The sequence below is a fragment of the Notolabrus celidotus genome, chromosome 4, assembly GCF_009762535.1.
Source record: "Notolabrus celidotus isolate fNotCel1 chromosome 4, fNotCel1.pri, whole genome shotgun sequence".
In the NCBI taxonomy this organism is placed as follows: Eukaryota; Metazoa; Chordata; class Actinopteri; order Labriformes; family Labridae; genus Notolabrus; species Notolabrus celidotus.
In genome coordinates, this window is record NC_048275.1 from 35308720 (window position 1) to 35329983 (window position 21264).

The 21264-nt window shown below is 40.6% G+C and overlaps 1 protein-coding gene across 1 annotated transcript in view; it reads left to right on the plus strand.

Moving 5' to 3' along the window:
* The first annotated feature begins 3126 nt into the window (after positions 1 to 3126).
* LOC117812107 (sorbin and SH3 domain-containing protein 1) overlaps positions 3127 to 21264 on the plus strand; it is a 53177-nt gene continuing 35039 nt past the window's right edge. The window contains exons 1-7 of the mRNA XM_034682709.1: positions 3127 to 3648; positions 17644 to 17686; positions 17839 to 17925; positions 18212 to 18328; positions 19150 to 19256; positions 19383 to 19521; positions 19731 to 19760. Of these exons, the coding sequence (XP_034538600.1) occupies positions 17892 to 17925; positions 18212 to 18328; positions 19150 to 19256; positions 19383 to 19521; positions 19731 to 19760 (427 nt within the window). The 5' untranslated portion in view covers positions 3127 to 3648; positions 17644 to 17686; positions 17839 to 17891. The remainder of the gene's footprint in view (positions 3649 to 17643; positions 17687 to 17838; positions 17926 to 18211; positions 18329 to 19149; positions 19257 to 19382; positions 19522 to 19730; positions 19761 to 21264) is intronic.

Consider the following 21264-nt stretch of genomic DNA (forward strand, 5'->3'; position numbering starts at 1 on the left):
TCCCAGTGCGAGCTGGAGGTCACTGTTCGATGAAGCCAATAGGACGACATCATCTGCAAAGAGCAGAGATGGAATCCTAAGACCACAGAACTGGACACCCTCTACCACTTGGCTGCGCCTAGAAGTTCTGTCCATAAAAGTTATGAACAGAACCGGTGACAAAGGGCAGCCCTGGCGGAGTCCAACCCCCACTGGGAACGAATTCCACTTACTGCCGGCAATGCAAACCAGACTCTGGCTCTGACAATACAGAGACTGATGGCCCATTGCAACAGGCCATCCACCCCATATTCCCGGAGCACCCCCCAAAGGATACCTCAGGGGACACGGTCGTAAGCCTTCTCCAGGTCCACAAAGCACATGTGGACTGGTTGGGCAAACTCCCATGCCCCCTTCGGCACCCTCCAGAGGGTGTAGAGCTGGTCCAGTGTTCCACGGCCAGGACGAAAACCGCGTTGTTCCTCCTGCAACCGAGGTTCAACCAACAGCCGGACTCTCCTCTCCAGCACCCTAGAGTAGACTTTTCCAGGGAGGCTGAGGAGTGTGATCCCCCTATAGTTGGAACACACCCTCTGGTCCCCCTTCTTGAAAAGGGGAACCACCACACCCGTCTGCCATTCCAGAGGCACAGTCCCCGATGTCCATGCAACGTTGCAGAGGCTTGTCAACCAGGACAGCCCTACAACATCCAGAGCCTTGAGGAACTCGGGCGGATCTCATCCACCCCCGGGTCTTGCCGCCTCGGAGCTGCTTGACTGCCTTGGCGACCTCGGCCCCAGTGATGAGCGAGCCCACCACCAAATCCCCCGGCTCCGGTTCCTCCTCGGAATGCATGCCGGTGGAATTGAGGAGATCCTCAAAGTATTCCTTCCACCGCCTGACTATACTCTCAGTCGAGGTCAGCAGCTCCCCATCCACACTGTAAACAGTGCGAACAAAGGGCCGCTTCCCCTTCCTGAGCCGTCGGACAGTTTGCCAGAATCCCTTCGAGGCCGACTGAAAGTCTTCCTCCATGGCCTCACCAAACCTCTCCTACGCCTGAGTTTTCGGTCCCAACCAGGAATGTGCAGAAGAAGAGGCGGGGCTCAAATTCACAAAAATAGCTTCCCCTTTATTTTTTTAAATGAACAACTTCATATATGACTGGAATGACTTCTATTGTAACACTGAAGAGTCACTTCTTCTATTCATTAACTAAGCTATTCAGACAATATTAGAGTTGCTACGGGACCATTCCTTTAAGTTTGGTGGATGGGACACAATAACTTCATCCATATTTCCCTGGTTGCTAACACCACGCTATTAGCAAAATATATCAACATAAACAATAGTTGTTTGCAGAAGTTTGTAGGTGCAAGAGGATTTTTGGTAGGTCTTGATGTCAGGTATACGCACAGTCGTTTTTATACATGAAGGTGAGAAAAATCTCTATGGTGAGGGTTATTTCATACCTCAGGGACGCGCTGTAGAGCAGATCTTTTTTGAGGTTTTTGCATGAGACAAGTAAATTATCTAAATTTCACCGACTGCTGATGCATGTGTGAAATATGGTGAGTATTTGAGCATGTTAAAGCCCCCAAAAAGGAATTCATTACTGTAAAAGAATAAACAGTATTTTTATACCAAGAGGGTCTTCACAGCCTCACTGCTCAGGCCTCAGTGAAGCAGCAGATCAGCTGTTGTGTGGTCTAAAAAGGTGCATTTCTGTTCTCTTGCATGAAGTGACAGTGGGTTAGATAACCACTCAGTGATGATAATAACCCTGGAGATTTGGGGGCCTGAATAAAGACTGTATAAAACAAGGATAGCACTACAGCTCCCTGCAGTGAAGCCAAAACCTTCAGAGCTCCCGCTGGTGGTTTTAGGTTTTAAAGCACACCTCCTCCATTAGAGAATATACAACATGGATCGAACTCGAAAATCAAAATACATATCAAATAGTTTTTTCTCCTGTTCTGTTGAGGACTGGACCGACCAGAAAAGACAAATGATCAACAAAGTAACTAAACGACACCTGAAGAGGGAAGCAGCGACACAACACCATATTGAATAATCAATAATCATTTCCTGTGGGATTACATATTCTTAGTCTATTCTGAGTTCATTAAATTAATATTTACCATACCTTTCTTCACATTGTCTATAATCTATCTATGATATCTATATCTGGGTTACAAGGGTTGGCTCTGCGTTTAAACTTTGTGACTGTGCTTAAGTTCAATACTGTATGTTGTGTACGACAAACGATAAGGGCCTCACTACTAAAAAAAAAGATTTTGAATATAGAGTCGTAAATTAAGCTGCACGGTGGTGCAGTGGGTAGTGCTGTTGGCTCACAGCAGGAAGGTTCCTGATTCTAATACCCTGGTCGCGGGAGCCTTTCTGTGTGTAGTTTCCATGATCTCCCCGTGAGTGCATGGGTTTTCTCCAGGTTTTTCTGGTTTCTTCAGGTTTTCATGATTTTCAGTCAGGTTCACAGCAGCCCTACAACATCCAGAGCCTTGAGGAACCTGCCTTGTTCAGGCAGGTTTTCATGGTTTTCATGGTTTTCTCCAGGGCTTCCTCCCACAATCCAAAAACATTCACAACAGGTTAATTAACTCTAAATTACCCATAGGTGTGAGTGTGCGTGAATGGTTGTCTGCCTCTCAATGTTTGCCCTGTGATAGGTTGACGACCTGTCCAGGGTGTACCTAAGGATTATTTCTCCAACATTAAAGTAGTTATTGCTTTGCTGGGACCCTGTGTACCACATTTGAAGACTTTTCAAGTATTTTAAGCCTTTCAAAAAACCGTTCCCATTATATGGCACTCGAAAAATTGCTACGGCGCAAGCATATAGGGTAGGCTTATGTGTTTCACTGTTGGGTTGGGGAACAGTCCTGGGATGTACCAAAATACAATTTATGGGGAATTATGCAAGTTTTGTGGAGGCAGTAACTTCCTGTTGTCAGTAGGGGGCGCTGTGGATTTTGAAACATTTTTTGAAACAAATGGGCTGACTATGTGAGTTAAACTAAACTAAACTAAATATGGATAATGGAGTGAATAGATAAATAGATAAAACAGAATAAGTGAGGTAAGCGTGGGGTGCAAATGTTGCAATATCCAAGAAATACCCAGTCTTCTGTACATTTTAGAATTAGATGGTTTTTTTAAACTCATGAACACATGCAACATCTAGAAAATCTACATACATATCACTGAAACTGTAACATTGCATTAAATCTCTAACAGGGAACAAGATATTACATCATCAATAGCTTCATAATAATACAAACTCTGATAGGCTTGTTAAAATGTGCCATCAAGAAAGGTCTTCCATTAGTTAGATTAGATGTCCCTGTAGCAGATTGTTAAACTGCCTCTAGCTGCCAAAAATCTATAAATGGAGATTTATTTATTAAGAACACAGCTTGAACCTTCAAGTCAGTTTCAGTCTGGGTACCCCCAGGCTTTTATTTTGAAGGGTCAGTGTGCCCAGCCCCCGGTACTGTGCGCTGGTGTTGTGCTGCGGAGTGAACGCAGCTGGTGCCGGTGAGTGTGAAGCGCTGACAGGACGCTGCTGGAGAGGAGCCGACGTCGCACACAGCGCAGTGAAGTGTGTCTGCTACAGCGAACACAACACTGGATTACCATCATAGAGAGGTAAGCATGTTTCTGCCCTTGATAGCTGCTGCATGTGTTTGTGGTTCTGTTGTGTTTTGCTCCATAATCCATGAGCGCCTTTTTGAGGACAGTTTCATCTGTACCATGTTATAACATGATGCACAGCCACTGCCACTTATTTTATTATATTTAGAGCTTAGATATTGAGGGTGATTTACCTGACTCTTTTATCAAACAGTATTTTGATGAGTCTGTCATTGTGTGCAGAGAGGCACTCCAGTGCTGGGACACTTACTGCAGCAAAGGCAATTGCATGCAGTGGCAATGCGACCCGCCATGGGTGCCGCACTCTGAGGCAGAAATGAAATGCGTGCGTCGTTCTCCATGCTGAAGAGGGTACCTGCGCTCATTTTGGATGGGTTATTAATCCTTTGTCGTCAGCCAGTTTTATCGAGCTGGCAGGTAGCGACGCAGTGAGGTTTGTCAGCAAGCTGTCATTGTGAGTCATGGCTGCTCCACATGTATAATAAGGCTGTGACATCAGAACCACGCAATTTATGGACTGGCTAACGTGCGACATGTAGATCTAATAAAGACTTTATTCAATATAAATCTCACTGGGTTTTTTTCTCAGTATGAGTTGGAGTGCAGTCTTTGACATTTTTTGTTTGAGGCTTTTGAAGATGTAAAATATTCAAGTCCATGAGTTGCTTTAAGAACAGTTTTATGGAGACTATCAGTGCTTCACTAAACATATTTATTTCTTAAGGACAGTAGTTATCAATTTCCCATTGGAGTGAATCTTCATCAGCATGTCTCAGTGAGAGCTGTGTAGTGTGAGTGCATACTTACACAGCATGCAATTATTGACACAGGAGGCTGAAATGTTGAACTTCATGTTCTGACCAACAAACCTGAGGCCACATAATAAACACTGTGTGTCAACGAACTACTGTCTCACAACACCAGTGTAGAATTACAGTACACACACATAGAATACCAAAAACACACACGTCTTGCTTTACACTTTGTAGTAGAACAGGGTTTTTTAAGGATTAATATCCATACATGACCCCTCAAGATATTTCTGAATATGGCAAACAAATCAATCAATCAACCTTTATTGATGCTCGAGAGATACTTACAATGATATCGAGTCAGTTACAGAGGCCTTAAGAAAACAGACAACAAACAAACAACAAGGCATCAAGAGTATCAAAGTCATCAAATAAGATAATTTGTGATTTGGAGATAAAAACAAGTAAAATATGAAATAAGATTATACAAATGAAAGGAGGTGTAGGGGATTGACTATATAATGCACTATAATAGGAAGGGACTATTGATTAAAATGATACAATAAATACACTACCAGTCAAAAGTTTGGAAACACCTTCTCATTCAAGGTTTTAATTATTATTGTAAACACTGTAGATTAATACTGAAGACATCAAAACTATGAAAGAACATATAAAGAATTATTGAATGAACCAAAAAGTGTTAAACAAAGCAGAATCTGTTTTATATTTTAGATTCTGTAAAGTAGCCCCCTTTTTCCTTCATGACAGCTTTGCACACTCTTGGTATTCTCTCAGTCTGCTTCATGAAGTGGTCTCCTGGAATGGTTTCTAATGAACATGAGCCTTGTCAAGAGTTCATTTGTAGAATGACTTGCCTTCTTAATGTGTTTGAGACCATCAGTTGTGTTGTTCAGAGGTAGGGTTAGTACACAATGGATAGCCCTATTTGACTACTGTTGTAATCCAGATTATGGCAAAACCAGATTATTTCACAGTTTTGATGTCTTCAGTATTAATCTACAATGTTCAAAATAATTCAAATAAATAAAAACCATTGAATGAGAAGGTGTGTCCAAACTTTTGACTGGTAGTTTATATACAGGTACACCTAGGCTAAAACAGTTACAAAGCAGGGTTGAAAGGTTGAAATTTGAGTGTCTAAATTGTCAAAGAGATAAAAGTGCATTTAGTTCAAGACGCTGCTGCAACTTATTCCAGGAGTCAGGAGCAGAAAAACAAAAAGCAGTCTTTCCCAGTTCTTATCTAAAATATTATATTATATTAAAAGATTAAAAATATTTAGGATATCTCATTTTATGAATGCCTGAAAAGAAACCGTCAAACCTTTTTCTGCTGTTCAAGAGCTGTGTCATTTATCTGATTCATTAGTCTCTACCTGTGTTTTTAAATGAACTCGTACGGCAGAAATTCTGTCTTTTCTACTCCAGCAGTACCTGAGTAACAAGAAGCTGATTACCATGATGAATAATTAACTCCAACACAAATAATTCATCAAAATGCTTCCAAGACAGAGACAAGCCAGTCAGACAGATTTCCCCCCAAAGACCCCGTGAGTGTGTCGACATGTGGACTACAGCACATATCAGAATATCACCCTCTCCACTGTTTACTCTGTGTGTGCTGGGGGTGAGAGAGAGAGAGAGAGAGAGAGAGAGAGAGAGAGAGAGAGAGAGAGAGAGAGAGAGAGAGAGAGAGAGAGAGAGAGAGAGAGAGAGAGTTTAGTCACTTTGTAAAACATTTTTTTGAATCCCTTGAAGGCACAGCTTGTATCCACTCCTGTTTGATATTGTTTCCAGGAGTAGTGACTTGGTCATAATTCAGCAGAGTCTGGAGGAGATTCCTGGTGGACACCTTGGGAGCAGAGAAGTTTGAGGCGTTTACAAAGAGATTTTATGTGTGTGAATCAAGCGGCAGCCTCCGGTCTTAAAATATGAGGCCAATGCGGAAGTGCTCAAAACTGCAGTTCATTGAGAATCCACTTGAGGGTGGCTCCAGAAGTACCAGAAACCACAAAGAGACCAATTCTGGAAAGCTGATCTTTGCAGCAGAAATAAACATGTTTACAGTCTGGTTAAAAAGACGAGTGTAGTCTGGATAGCTCATTTCTCAATCAGCACACTGTATGGGGGTGAATTTTTTCATAACGCTGCAGTTTCTGAGATATTATGTCGCATTCACACCAGACTCAAATGATCATGCTATTCCCAGGAAGACATACACGAGAAAGTTTTGTGTTTACTTGTTTAATTTGCGCCAATCACTTGGGTCTAAATCACGTGTGCACGAGTACCCAAGACACACATTTTCGCAAGAGGGGGGGGTTTCCCACGTCGTGCCACGCCAGTTTGTTGTTATCAAACAAGGTTGAGCCTTACAACATATGAGAGGCACAGCTGACTTGATTGACAGGTTACTCACCACTGCACTTCTATCATATTATTTTAGCCTGTACATATTAGTCATGCCTATTTGTTGTTCTTTTGTATTTATAGCTGATGTTATTGTTATTATTTTTATTTTATTTTTATTTGTAGGTCTTATTCTTATGCCTTGTACAAAGAGAGCACAGTTTACCTAAGTCAAATTCCTTGTGTGTTCAAGCATACCTGGCCAATAAAGCTGATTCTGATTCTGATTCTGAACGCTGTAGCTGTTGGCTAGGAGGCTAAAGCCCCGCCTCTTTACGTCACACTCGCTCCACAGAAGTTAGGTTGAGTTCAGCATTTCCAATATGGCTGCCGCCGCCGATGGCCTCAGAACAGCGCTTCAGAAACAGATGCGTGGCATCACGGATACTACGTCCATTATTTATACCGTCTATGGTGTGATTTGAACAGTTCTATTTGGAGGACAGCAGCTTGGCCATTTGTTGAATCAGTCACTCAAACATGTGACCTCTCCGACCTATTGATGTGTAATTGTGACATTTAATTCCAAGCAACATATTTTTGTTGATATTGAAAGTTTACAATACAGCCGACCATAATTAAGGACTAAAGGCTGATTTATACTTCTGCGTCTCCCCTACGCAGCAGGGGCTGACGCGGACATGAGCACCACATACTTGTGCGTCGGTGTGTCCGTGTCATGCAGCAATTCTCCGCCGAAACGCCTGAGGGCAGTGTGGTCTCTCTGATAGCCGGCCGCCTGCTTCCGGTCCCGCTACGATCTCTGTTTACTTTTTCCACAGAGATTCAGAGCGTGTTCTGTTAATCTACAGCTGAGACATGTTGCTGTTTATCATACAGACATGATTACATGAAGAATAGAGAGGAGGAGATGAAATACACGGCCGATGTGCAGCCGATGTGCGGGATCCCGGAAGTGTTGTAAATGCGGGAAAGACAAAGCCGCCGAGCGGACCAATCGCAGAGCTTGCGGTCCGCGTCGGCTCTACAGGGAGTTACATTTTGGAGGAGGTGCACGTCAGCTACGTGCGTAGGCCTCGGCGTAGGTAGGGGAGCTACACAGACCCCTGGCGTAGGGTACGCCGTTGATTCAACGCAGAAGTATAAATCAGCCTTTAGGGGGCGCTTCTTCATCATTTATTCAAATATTTGTCAATAAAGGTTTGATGCTCCTGAAGGATTCCAGCCTGCAGAGTTTACTACATACTAAAGCGCATTTAAAGCACATTAGGCCAGGCACTTATCTTTTAATGAGCTGTCAACATTTAGCTCTTGCTATTTCAGAGATGCACTACATTAAGGTGGATGACTGTAAAGGAGCACAGTGCGGTCTTTTTAGGTTGACAAACTGCAATGATAACCTGTTGGAAGTGACCCAGCACTCGTGTTAATATTTTATGAAACGTGTTCAGTGTCATATTACACACAGGTGCCCTAGATTTGAGTAACCCTCAGGAACATGAACCTGAAAACTCAACTATAAGATTTGCTGAAGCCGGCTGCTTTCACTTTAAAAAAAACACATGTATTTATTTTTAACACCCTTTTATTCCAGATTATAACTCCAGTTCCCTTGCTGAGACAAATAAATGTGTTTTTATTATTTTATTTTTAATTCTTTATCAACACCATCATAACATGGATACAATCCTCGCTCCAACACCTGTACAAATGATCCCTCTGATGATAATTACAGATGAATGGATGAAGCTGCGTGTTTCAGTCAGACACCAGGTTTCCTTTGTCACTCTGTTAATGTTACAACTAGTCGCTAAGCAACCCTTTGCTCCCCCACCATGGTGAAGTGTTATGCTTCAGCTTCTCAAGGTCCACAGCACAACAGCCCCTGCATGTAAACAAGGCAGAGCGAAAACAATCATTCTGAAGTAACCGAGTAACGCAGCGCTCCTTCTCTCCACCGTCACCTCACCCTCGTGTTGTTTGTTTGTTTATCAGCAAGGGGTGAAAAACAACAGCGCTGTGTGCTCACTCCTCACATACGGAAGGTTACAAACTACAACGTAATGCACAGTTCTCAAACCGTGTTTCTAGCATGGTCCACTGCCGGAGCGGCCTGCTGTGTTTGTATCCGGGTGTAAGAGTCAGACTGGGCAGGCGTTCCTGAAATAGACAGCAGATAGGAGTCCTGCTGCTGGCTGGTTTCACACGAGGATAACTTCATAGCACTTAAAATTGCTGGATTATCCTATTGCTTTTTATATTCACGTTTAGCTGCCATATCCTATGACTCAATTATCAAGTAGTCCTGTCACATAGGCACTCAGAGAGTTATATAAGAGAACACGCTCATAGCTTCCAATCTACGCCGGAGTCAAAACAGCACAGATGAGCCAACCCTCTCAGCACTCGCTCAGACGATCATTTAAATCAGGGGTGTCCAAAGTGTGGCCCAGGGGCCAATCGCGGCCCAATGTCCATTTATTTATGGCCCCAAGCTTCCATCTTAAAATGTGTTATTTATAGCACAGATATTAATCACATTCTGAATCATCTGTACATTTGCAGTTTCTTTCAAGCGCACAAACAAAACTAAAGTAAATCCAGAAACGTCTCAAAAAGCTTCATGGACTACTTTTATAAAGCCAAAGCACTGGGAATTCTGCAAGACAGCAGAAAAGAAGAAGCACAAGAACTCTTAAAGTTGACAGGTTTTCAAATTAATGTTTTTATCACGATTTGAGAATGTCAATAAAAGTTCAGAAGACACAAAAGAGGACACAAGACAAGATTGAAATTAGGACATTTTCCAGAAAAGGCTAAATTGGTGCATAAAAATTGTTTAGAACACAGGAAAAGAATGATTGTGTTCTTAATATGTTGTCCGCTGGTCAGAAAAGTCTTACAAACAACATGAAATAGATGTGTGATGAAATCCAAATTGTGATCCTGCCATAGGAAAATAATGAGACAATATTTTTTTCCCACATTGCCCGACCCAATGAAAAACATTTTCCTCCAGAAGAAGATAAAGTTTGCTAATGCTTACATGGCTTGTGGAGAACTGAGGACTACCTAGTTACTGTTTTATTGAGATAAAAAGTAAAATAATTGTTATTAAATACATATTTCATATATAACTTTTATGATTCCTAAGTCTCAGTAGGAGCCACTGGCCCTGAGGTATTCTGACAACATCAAATGTGGCCCTCTTTGAAAACAGTTTGGACACCCCTGATTTAAATCGTCACACAATATCCATAAAAACCCTTCGTCCTTATATTTTTCATCTTTAACTTCTTTATCTCAGATATCATAAACTTCATCGTCTTATCAGTTAAACTTATTTAGATTTTTCTCTTTGCATACTCATGCAGACCTCCAGCACCGGTTATGAAGACTTATCACCCTTGGCAGCCTGTCTGCTTACAGTACAGACATTCTTATTACACAGGCTCTAACAGCCTAGCAGTCACATTTTCAATGAGCTGCCTCATAGCACAGAATCTTTTACAGGCAGTTTTGTCTCTGCAGCCAACTGCTGTCCCCCCCAGACCCTCACATGTGCCAACCAAGTGTTCCTTGTCCTAGGGATCTGGCGATTGTCATGTCCAATACCAGTCAGGGCCTCTATTAGACACAGTGGCAGGCTAAAAGCTTCCTCAGGCTCTGAAGGACACATCCTTCATCCCCTGATATTTTATTCCCCTAAATTCTGTGGAAAAAGTCCTCAAATATGATACCAATTAAATCATTAAGCCTCCATGTTACAGTGATATTTGGTTACATGAGAGTCAAAGAACTGAAGGCTTTGAAGTTGAGTATATATAGCGTCATTTAAAGGCCAGTGAATAATGTATATGAGTCATAATCCTGCTCACGGGTCAACAATGACTGCAGTGTATAAGCAACATACATTTCCTTTTTTGTTGTGGTTGTTTGAAATGAACTTCAAACAGCTCGGCTGAGGAATGTGTAGAATCTCAGGCTGCTGTCTGTCATGGAAGCTGTTTATGGAAAGGGGGGAGGGTTAGTGGAGGGTATTCTCAATTAGGGGGATAAGCTGCTGCTCTGGAGCAGCCCATTCGAGCCATGTTTGGAGCTGTTTTGTGGGATCCACTAGCAGTGCTGGAGCTTCTCTTCCCTGTGTCATTTGTTGACAAAGCAAAAGTCAAACAGTGTTACATAACATCCCTTTCTGTCTTTCCATAAAACAGCAGCTGAGCATATGATGAGGGCTCTTTAGTATTTACAATCCAATCATTAAATCCCTTTATTTGAGTGAAATCAGGCAAAGACATTACATCAAATGTTGAAATTGAAAATATCGTTTCATGAACACTATATGTGCATTTTAAATTCAATGTCAACATGTTTCAAAACGTGTTTCATAAAGTTGGAATAGGAACAACCAAACACTGGAAAAGAGGTGAAATGTTAAAACAGAAACACCCAGAGGAACCTCACCCAACTCTTTAGGTTGATCTGCAACAGGCTAGTAACATGACTCAGTATAAACGGACATTCCAGAGAGGTTGAAGTAAAGATGGGAAGAGACTCAGTTAACAAGTACTACTACACTGCTGGATAATGTTCCTCAGAGTAAAGAATGAGTGGATTTCATCATGTACAGTACATAATATCATTAAAAGATTCAGAGGATCTGGAGATGTTTTAAAGAGACAAGGAAAAAAAAACAATACTGGATGGCCATGCTCTTCAGGCCCTCAGGCACCACTGATTTCAAAACAGTCATGACTCTGTAGTGGAGATCACTGCATGGGCTCAAAATCACTTCTAATAACCATTGTCTATGAATGCAGTCTGTCGCCAAATCCACAAATGCAGGTTAAAGCTGTACGATGCAAAGAGGAGACCAGATGTAGAAGTGATCCAGAAAGGCTGGAGACCTTTCTGACCTGGAGCCCAATAAAAACTATAACTTATTAACTTATTAACCCACCAAGTCTCTCTTCAAGAAGTCAGTCAAAACTTTGAAGAGAAAACCTTTTCATTTCAATTATCGCAACATAATAAGCAAGTATAATATATCAGACAGTGACTGCTTTCAAACTTTTGATGATATTTGTTTTACTTTTAAGGCTTTAAACGGGCTCGCCCCCTGTACCATTTAACAAATGTATTAAAAACACACAATAATGTGATAAATACCAGAACACAAACCTGAGGAGACTGTCATTGACTGAGATGTGAAACTAAATTTAGTCAAAGTTATCATCTCTTCCAGGCACACATTCCTGGAACAAATTACCAGCTGATATCAGAGAGTGTGAGAACTACTTAAACACTGGTTAAAAACAAACCAGTCACGTACTCACGAATATCATCTTTTTCATCCTCAATGCCTGTTCCCAGGGCTTTGGGCTCACCTTTCTTTCTAATGAGTTTTTGAATGTGGATCTGTTTTTGTTTCTTAGGACTACGGATGAAATTTAGCTATTGTGCTAATTCCAGCATGTCAACATTGATGAATACTGCTGAAATGTTGATTAATGTGCCAAAAAGCCAGCGTCCCTGAGGATCATAAGAGTCCATGGCATGGGTAGCTTGCACATCTGTGAAGGCTCCATTAATGCTGAACAATATATATACAGGTTTAGGAGCAACATATGCTGCCATCCAGAGGATGACGTCTTCAGGATCACCTTACATATTTCAGGAAGACAACGCCAAACCACATTCTGCATGTATTATAACAGCATGGCTCTGAAGTAGAAGAGCCCAGGTGTTAAACTGGCCTGCCACTTGTTGTCAATTGAAAGCATTTTGTGCATCATGAAATTAAAAGTATGACAAATTATACCCAAAGCCAAAGTCCTTGATCAGAAGTGGATAAGGAAATGGGCCTTTGGAAAGGCAAGTGTTGGTATATTATATGAGAACGTGATTCAAACTCACCGGCCAACACCTTGGATATAAAAACGTTCTGCTTTTCCGTCTTTCTTTACATTTTCATTTACATTTAGATTTTAAGTGATTGTTCCACAAACAGGCAATGCAATCACCCTCTAAGTTATTTTATTATTTTCTTTATTTAACATAAAAAGATGAATTATTTTAAAGAACTGTGCTTTACAGCATGGTTCCCACACTTTTCAGCCAAAGATGATAGATGCCAAAGACTTGTGACCCCCACTGTCCCTCAAATGATTTAATGTGGCTTCACTTAGCTGGTCCAAATGAAGCCATTTATAATTAACTGTTCACTGACCCTAAAACTTAGGAGTCATTTGGCAAAAAGAAAGGCAGAAAACGCATTACATTTTCCATTTTCAAGGTTTTATTTAAAATGTAGCTACTATTTTTGTTGATATTTTTTACTATAATGGGTAAAATGTACTATTTTTAGATAACTCAAAAAAAAACAAAAAACATTCTGGATGCCATCTCACGACCCCCCCATTTGTGTCTCGCGACCCTCAAGGGGGTCCCAACCCACACTTTGAGAACCCCTGCTTTACAGTATTTCATATCAGTGGCAGTCCTCACACATTAGTAACTCCATCAACAAACACATGGATCTACTTTTATCTGCTGCCATGTGGCTCTGAAGAATATATCCACTCATAAATAGCAGTGATCACTGTCCGTCTTGCTAATGGAGGTATTAAGACCTTATGGAGGGTGGGGTCGCCCAGAGGTCAGTCCCAGTCACCAGCCTGTGGTGTGTCTGTCTCTTGTGGGCCGGCCCTGCAGGCACATTTCAGTGGGTAGAAGAATTTAATGCGGTGCTCTCACAGTTGTTGAGTGGGTGACACATTCCCATGTGGCATGTGGTGACAGGTCCATCTTGTCCAAACGCAAAAAACAAAAAAGCAGACCCCCTACATAGCAAGGGTCAAGGTCAAAACTGGGACAGTCCCAGACGGGACCCTCAAAGCTCAGCCACTAGTCTCCGGAGGCTCCAGAGGAACATGATGTACATGGACTGAAGATCTGCTGTGCACATCATCAAATCGGTAATGCTCAAAGATTTTTCAGTCATCCTCTGGAATGATCGTAGCCTTGTGGGAATAGCTTGTTTTGGTTGTTTTAGAAATGTTTTTTTAGTAACACCAAGAGCTTTCAGTCAAAGATCTGTGTCTGCGTGAGTGTGCTGTAGTTCTGGATGTTAGACCAGCAGATGGGCTCAAACATCAGGTCTTCACTGTGTAGTCCTGCTTTTAGTCAACAACACATTAATGAAGTGTTTGAACAAGATTTCTTGGTAGGAATAACACTTAACAAAATTATGAATCCCGATCAATTAACGCAGAATTTATCATGACTTCCTGTTTCTCATGATTAAACAATGATCAGCTCACTTTACAGCTAGTTCAATAAAGAGGCTTCACACTGCCGTACTTTCAGAGGCTGAGACTTAGCAAAATTCAGTGGAACTTGAATCTGATCTGATCCCACAGCGGTTCATGTACCAAGTAAACCTCAGTTAACATCACTTAACTGTCTATTAACCCTGAATGAGTCAAGTTATAGCGACTCAATCATTTTCTGTTACTTATTGAAGAGAAACAAGAATTCATGATACATCTTCCATTAACTCATCCTGACCCTTGTTGCATTAGTTTAGGATTACTGGATTATATTATCTGTGCCCTTATTATAATGTGTTACCTTTGAAGTCTGAAGAGATAATTAGAGTACATCTGAGCTCAGTAAGAGTACTTATTCAAGAGGACACAACTGTTCAATCTGATTTTCATAGTAATCCTTTTTTGCATGAGATATCACCCAAATTGTTAAAAATAGAAATCTGAAAGGGGCCTTGAACAGGGGCTCCCAAATTTTGCCATGCCAAGACCTTCTCCTGCTAAATGTCTTAAGTTTATTTTGATCCTTCCCATTTTAATTAACACTTAATAATCTTGTATCCATTCATTTTATTCAGTGTAGCTTTTTAATCCTCATGCAGGTTGGCTTAAACTGATGTGTTTTTGATACCCAGGTGGTATCCTGTGGTTGTGGCTCTGATGCAGTTGAATCATACTCAATCTGGTTACCTGATGATTTCAATCTATCAATCTTTATTGATATAGCACAAAATCCCAACAAACCTCAGACTCTTTCCGAACAGAGCAGTTCTAGACCGTGCTCTATGTTCTATTATTAACAAAGACCCAACATCAAGACAGGATCAGATCCAGTCCCATCTTACAGACAGGACTCAGTCTGATCTCATCTTAATCCACCATGAGCAGAGCACTTTGCAGCATTTAGCAAGTTACAGTGGCGAGGACAAACTTCCTTTAACAGGCAGAAACCTCCAGCAGGACCAGACTCATGTTAGACACACATCTGCTGAGACCACCGTGTTGGAGAGAGGGATAGAGGGAGATGAAGAGAGAGAGATGATAGTGGTGAGACTGATAGTAGTAGTTGTAGCAGCTGGAGTCTGGCACGTCCACAGCAGCAGAGATCCAGAGGAACCTACGAGACAAGGGAGCTCAGGGACTCCAGAAAGGTCTATGGTTAGTAACTTTAATGGGACAGGGAGAGTTAAAGTAAGAGACAGGGAGAAAGAGGACAAAGAGGGAAAGACAGGTTCCCAGAGTGTCAGTTTGAACCAATAGCAGCATAACTAAGAGCTGGTCCAAGCCTGAGCCAGCCCTAACTATAAGCTTTATCAAAAAGGAAAGTTTGAAGCCTACTCTTAAAATTAGAGAGGGTGCCTGCCTCCTCCTCTGCCCCTTTATAGGAGGAGGCAGGCAGCTGCTTTCTGAGACATCAGCATCACTCAAAGCAGCTGCTCGATTTCACACTAGCTCGCGTGGTGTGTCATTTTTTTTTTATAATCAAAAGACTGGAATAGAAAAAGAACACGGCTTTTAATATGCAGTGATTAATAACATCAGAGAAAGACATACTGTATAGTTCAACATCGTCACAAATATTATTATTGGTTGGAAACACTGCCGAAGATTGAAGCAGTAAAGGTTCCTTCAGGTAAGATGCAGTCAAACAGGAGTTGGGGCTCTGTCGGGCCGCAGCGCTGGGCTGATTAGGTCTCTTCTTACTTCCTGTTTATCTTGGCTAAGTCCTCTCTGGTCATCTCAGAGCTCCAGCGATGGTCTTTGCTTTTTCACAAGCTGGATGGATGGTGTTCCTCATCCAGCTCTGCTCTGTGGCACTACTTCCTAAAAAGGCCAAGGATGATCTCTGCTCCTGTGTGTTTATACAGCTAGCTGAAGGCTGCTAGCTGTCATCTTCCCGCTCTCTATTATATGTGAAAGATTCATACTCTCATGTCTTACAGCACCTGAGGAGACGGTGAAAGTAGTGTTGAGTTTTTTTTAATTCCCAAAAGGAAAGTCTGATAATCGTTTTTTAAATGAGTTCATGGATGTGTTGCCTCTCTGGGATGCAGAGCTTCAGAGAGCAAGCCAATGTTTTGTAAAGAGAGAGTGAAAAATATACATTTTCTGACACTCATCAGCTCCTCATCTCGAGACTGTGAGACATTTTAATATGTTTTAGCGTTGTGTCCCTTTGGGAAATGTTGGACTAGCTCCATTTTCTCTTCGTGAGGCCTATTTGCAGACTCTCCAGCTGGAACACAAGTCCCCTGCCTGTTCTGCAGGTTGACTTATTTACCTCCATGTGCAAACATTGTGCACAAACTGACATAAACATGAAGGGGACAAGCAAATGTTCAACTTTAAAGGGGCTTGAAATTAACATATTTTAAGACATGGATTTTACTGTTTAAATGTTGTTTTCATTTATAGATGTGTGTGTGCGTTTGTGTGTGTACGTCTTGATTCAACCAGCCCTATTCTTTGCTTTAAAATAAGGAGGTCTTCTAAATCAGGCGTGCTGGCCCGGCACAAAGGGGGGCCCAGCAGAGCTGCAGAAGTGTTTCACAGCTACCAGAAGGTGGCCTTGGTTCTGCTTCAGTGTGCTCCACTGATGCAGCTCAGATTAGCATATGTTTGTTTTCTCTTTCATCCTCCCTCTGTGTCCTTAAAGGGGAACACAACATTTTGAATACATAATCCCCAGTTTAAGGCAGGTCAAGTCTCCTCCTGGAATCGTCTTGTAATGCAGTCAAAGGTATAAATGCCAAACTCTCAATGATTCAGGAGTCAACAAGCATTAACGTACAGAACAAACAGGTTTGTTTTTAAATGGCTGAATTATTTTTATTAAAATATGGAAGAGGAACAAACAAACACAAGAGGAAGAATGAATTAAATTCTGTTTGAGAATTAAATTTAAAAGGAATTTTATATTTTATGTTTTGTAAAAGTCACATTATAGAATAAAATAAAAAGCCTTTATTTGTATACAATTAAATTAGAAGTGCTGTTCCTGTAGGTGCGTTTAATAAAAAAAAAAACAAGTAAAAAACATACCAAAGATAATATGAAATATAATATAATAAAAAATGTCTAATATTCATTGTCAGGTAGGGCGGAGAGATATTTGGTTCAGTATTACACATTATTTTAGATAATATCACTATTATTACTCATATTATTGCACATGGATGGTTTGTTTATGTCAGCTGTGTGTGTTTAGTGTTGTCATAGCTTTATTTATTTATTATCTAGTTCAAATTTTAGTCATTTTTACTTTTTTAATTTTTCAAATTCTATTTTAATCTATTTATTTATTTATTTTAAGTATAGCATCTTATTTGCTCTCAGAAAGCATCTGTCTCTGAGTCTGTTTGCCCGATATACTGGACCAAATTGATAACAATTAAAAAAATTATATATATAGAATATTTATTTAATGTTGTAAACACATTTTAAAAAAGGATGGAAGTTCCTTTCCCTGACAAAATTGTGTTAAAAAATATTTTTGTATTTCTGTTTCTTCCTCAGGGCTCTCCAGAAGAGGGCAGCATAAGACCAGGCTCAGCTCCCAGTGAGTCATCTTACTGTCACTTCAAAATCTGATCCAGTCGACTCTGTTCATCACAATGCATTGGATTGTCAGAATGATTTGCTGCTAAAGCATATTATGGTATATTTCAGCCTCATACAAACATGTGCTGACGTCATGTGTCTTTATTAAAGTTCATTCAGGTCCTCGAGCGGTCTGTGCTGTCAGGATCACTCCTCTGACGACCATGAAAGGCTCTCCTGACCTGATCCCTTCTGCAGGTGATGTGTCCCTCCACTTCAGTTAGCCTTCCTCACACTCACACACGCTTTTCAAATTAATTTGTTAACAATGTGGCCTGCTATTCCTCAACCTCAGATGGTGTGATCAAGGGAATTAGTTTAACAGAAAAAGAGGTTATTAAAAGATGGCCTGGTTTTATGTGACAGTTTTATTTTGATCATGATTTACTTGGATTCCCAGCAGCTCTGAGAGTGTACTAAATAAAACTGCTTTACATGAAACCTCGAGAAGCATAAACAAGTCTGTGTCTTTGATTGTTCTCAGATTTGGACCCCAGCAGAGTGTGCAAAGGGAAAGGAGTAGTGACTCTGAGGGCCACCCTCGTCCACATAGACGATGAGGGCCTCATCAGCGAAGAGCCAAATGTCATCACAGTGCCAAGTAAGCCGGTGCAAACTTCACAGCTGCTCCAGAACAACTCTCCCCATAATGAAAACTGCTGGGAGGATGGTAAAAGTTGCGTGACCATGAGAGAGAGAAACGGGTCCCTGTAGAATGTGGACAAAGAATCAAAACATTGCTGCGATATTAAATGCATTTCATCATCTTCCTCTCTCTCTCAGGCCTCAGAGCTCTGCTTTCATCAGAGTCAGAGTGCATGAATGCATACATGTGCATATGATATGGTATCATGGTTATATGGTATCATACAGGCTCATATGTCTCCTGATGTTGTGATTGTCAGTCACACCTAGCATCACAGTGGAGGGCGACTGCTCATAGTTTCATTTGTGCATCAAAGGGCTGTTTTGTTGAAGCCTGCCCACACTGCACTTTGGAAAGAGGCGCCTTGACTGTGGGCTTGTTTGTTACCAAGAGCACATTGGAATTGGACTGGAGGCTGGCAAAGTCTTTCAGGAAGATGCATTGTTTGTTGTAAAGCCTGGATATAAAGGCCATTGGAACAAACAGCCTTTGCAGCCCACGATGAATGAGCACTTTGTTCTGATGACAAAGTTCAGGGATTGTGGGAGAGTCGTTTTTTCCTTCTCTGGTCATATAGACATCTGTGTACATGAAAACTATGCAGAAAAACAGTCCCGTAATAATGAAACTGATATGAATTTTAATCAGCCGTTAGGTGTTGTTAAGGTCCGTGTTCATCATGTTTACTGACATGCTGAACCTCTCCAGCTCCTCAGTGTTTTTAATATTCTTTCTGCACTGGCTGCCAAACTGAGGGAGTTGTGGACTCTTTGTAGGTGACTGGACGAGCCAGATTAATGGAGACAGCTCTAAAGCAGGACTGGCTGAAGGAGGCAGCGACACCACGGCTGATTTACCTCCTTTAAACAACACTCAGTGCCAGGTAGGTTTTCTTCCATCCTGTTTAACACTGGGTATTTGTTTGCCTCTCTTTAATTCAAGATCTAAATTTGATGTTTTGCTTTCAAATACATTCATATAAATGAATAAACACATTTTGTACTTTCAGCCAAACTTACCCCAAAGCATACAAGAACATCAGTCTCCATCCGCTGACATTCAGATCTGCACCACGTCATCATCAGGCTCTGTTTACCCCTGCACCAGTACAGTTAACCCCACCATAGTTCTGCTACAACACAACAGAGGTGAGTACACTTGGATGATAAATGCATGATGAATAATTCAGCTCCACTCTCTGTCTCTGCGGCACTTCATGATGCTCTTCACAAAGTCTTACCTGTGTCCTGTCTGTGATCAAGGTGTCTCGCTCAGTGTTACATGTGTTTCTTGTTTGTCCATCATTGCTTAGTCACACTTGGCCATCCTGTCCTTGTCTGTCTTTATCTTCCAACAGAGAAGCAAAAGCATTTCTCTCAGTTTGAAGGTATGCACTTGAGTCTTTGTGATGTTTGATATTTATATTTTATTTTTTTGTTTGGTAGACGTTTAGTCTGCCGTCATGTCCATTGACAGACCATCTTAATGTGTTTTTCATTAATGTGTGGAACAAGAATGTCCCGATCCAGACTTTAGTCAAACATTACTTTCTGTGTTGTGAATTTCCCTGAAATTCCACTTCATTTTTTTTATTTTTGATTCCAGACCTCAGTCAAACGTCTGCATCCTGCATGTCAACATTACAAAAAGTTATTGCAGAGCCAGATTTATGTTCTTTATTTCATCTCTCTTTCACTTTTCATGTTTTATGTCACATACTGCAAACATTGCATGCTGTGAGAAGAACACATTAGTTTCATAATAATAATAATAATAATAATAATAATAATAATAATAATAATAATAATTTTATTTGTAGAGCACTTGTCAAAAATTAAGTTACAAAGTGCTTCACATGGGCAGCAAAATAAAACAGACAGTTCATAAAATCACAAGTCAAGATAAAGAAATAAAACAGATTTTAAAAGACATAAAAGTCCCCTAAAAAAACTCTAAAGGAATACAATTATTTTAAAATATATTTCTTAAGATGGTTAAAATAAAATGAGAAAAAGCAAAATAAAAAATCAAATTCAGATAAAATCAGGACAGGCTCTACCTTAAAAATATGTTTTCAGAAGAGATGTAAAAGAGCTCACTGACTCAGCAGACCTGATCTCCTCGGGCAGATGGTTCCAGTGTTGGACCCCTCCCTGCGAACGCCCTGTCCCCTTTGGTTTTCATCTTTATAGCAGTTTGTATCATTGAATATGTTACTGCAATGAACATTTTTGAAGGGATATTCTAACACGACTGAAGACAGACTATGTTTTATATATTTTGCTGAGACAATGCAACTTGTAAAATATTTCTCTATAAACTGCTGCAAAGCAAATGTATGGAAGATGATTACAGACACTAGAAAAAAAATGTAAGGTGCATTTTTTTTTCAACTCTGAGAAAAAATTCAGAATTCCACTTTAATCTTAGAACTATGACTATAATCTGAACTGGAAACACACCCCCTAAATAAAATACAGCAACAATGTGCAATAACTATGTGAGATAACCATGTGCAATATGGACTGTCTTTATTTGTATATCCTTTTTTTAACTGCATTTGTTGGCAATGCGTGTATGGTTTAATGATGGCATGTTGTGGGTGCACGTGTGTGAATGTGTATTTATTCATTATCTGTTTTATCTATTATTATATGGTAAATGGACTTGTATTATATAGAGCTTTTCCAGTCTTTCTGACCACTCAAAGCGCTCAAATATATACACTACTAGTCAAAAGTTTGGACACACCTTCTCATTCAATGGGTGACTTTAATCTCAGGATAAAAAAATATATATTGCACCTTGTTTTATTTTCCAGTGGCCCTAATCCTCTTTCGTACACATTTTATATAATATGTGGATATCACATTATTTTATAACTGTAAAAA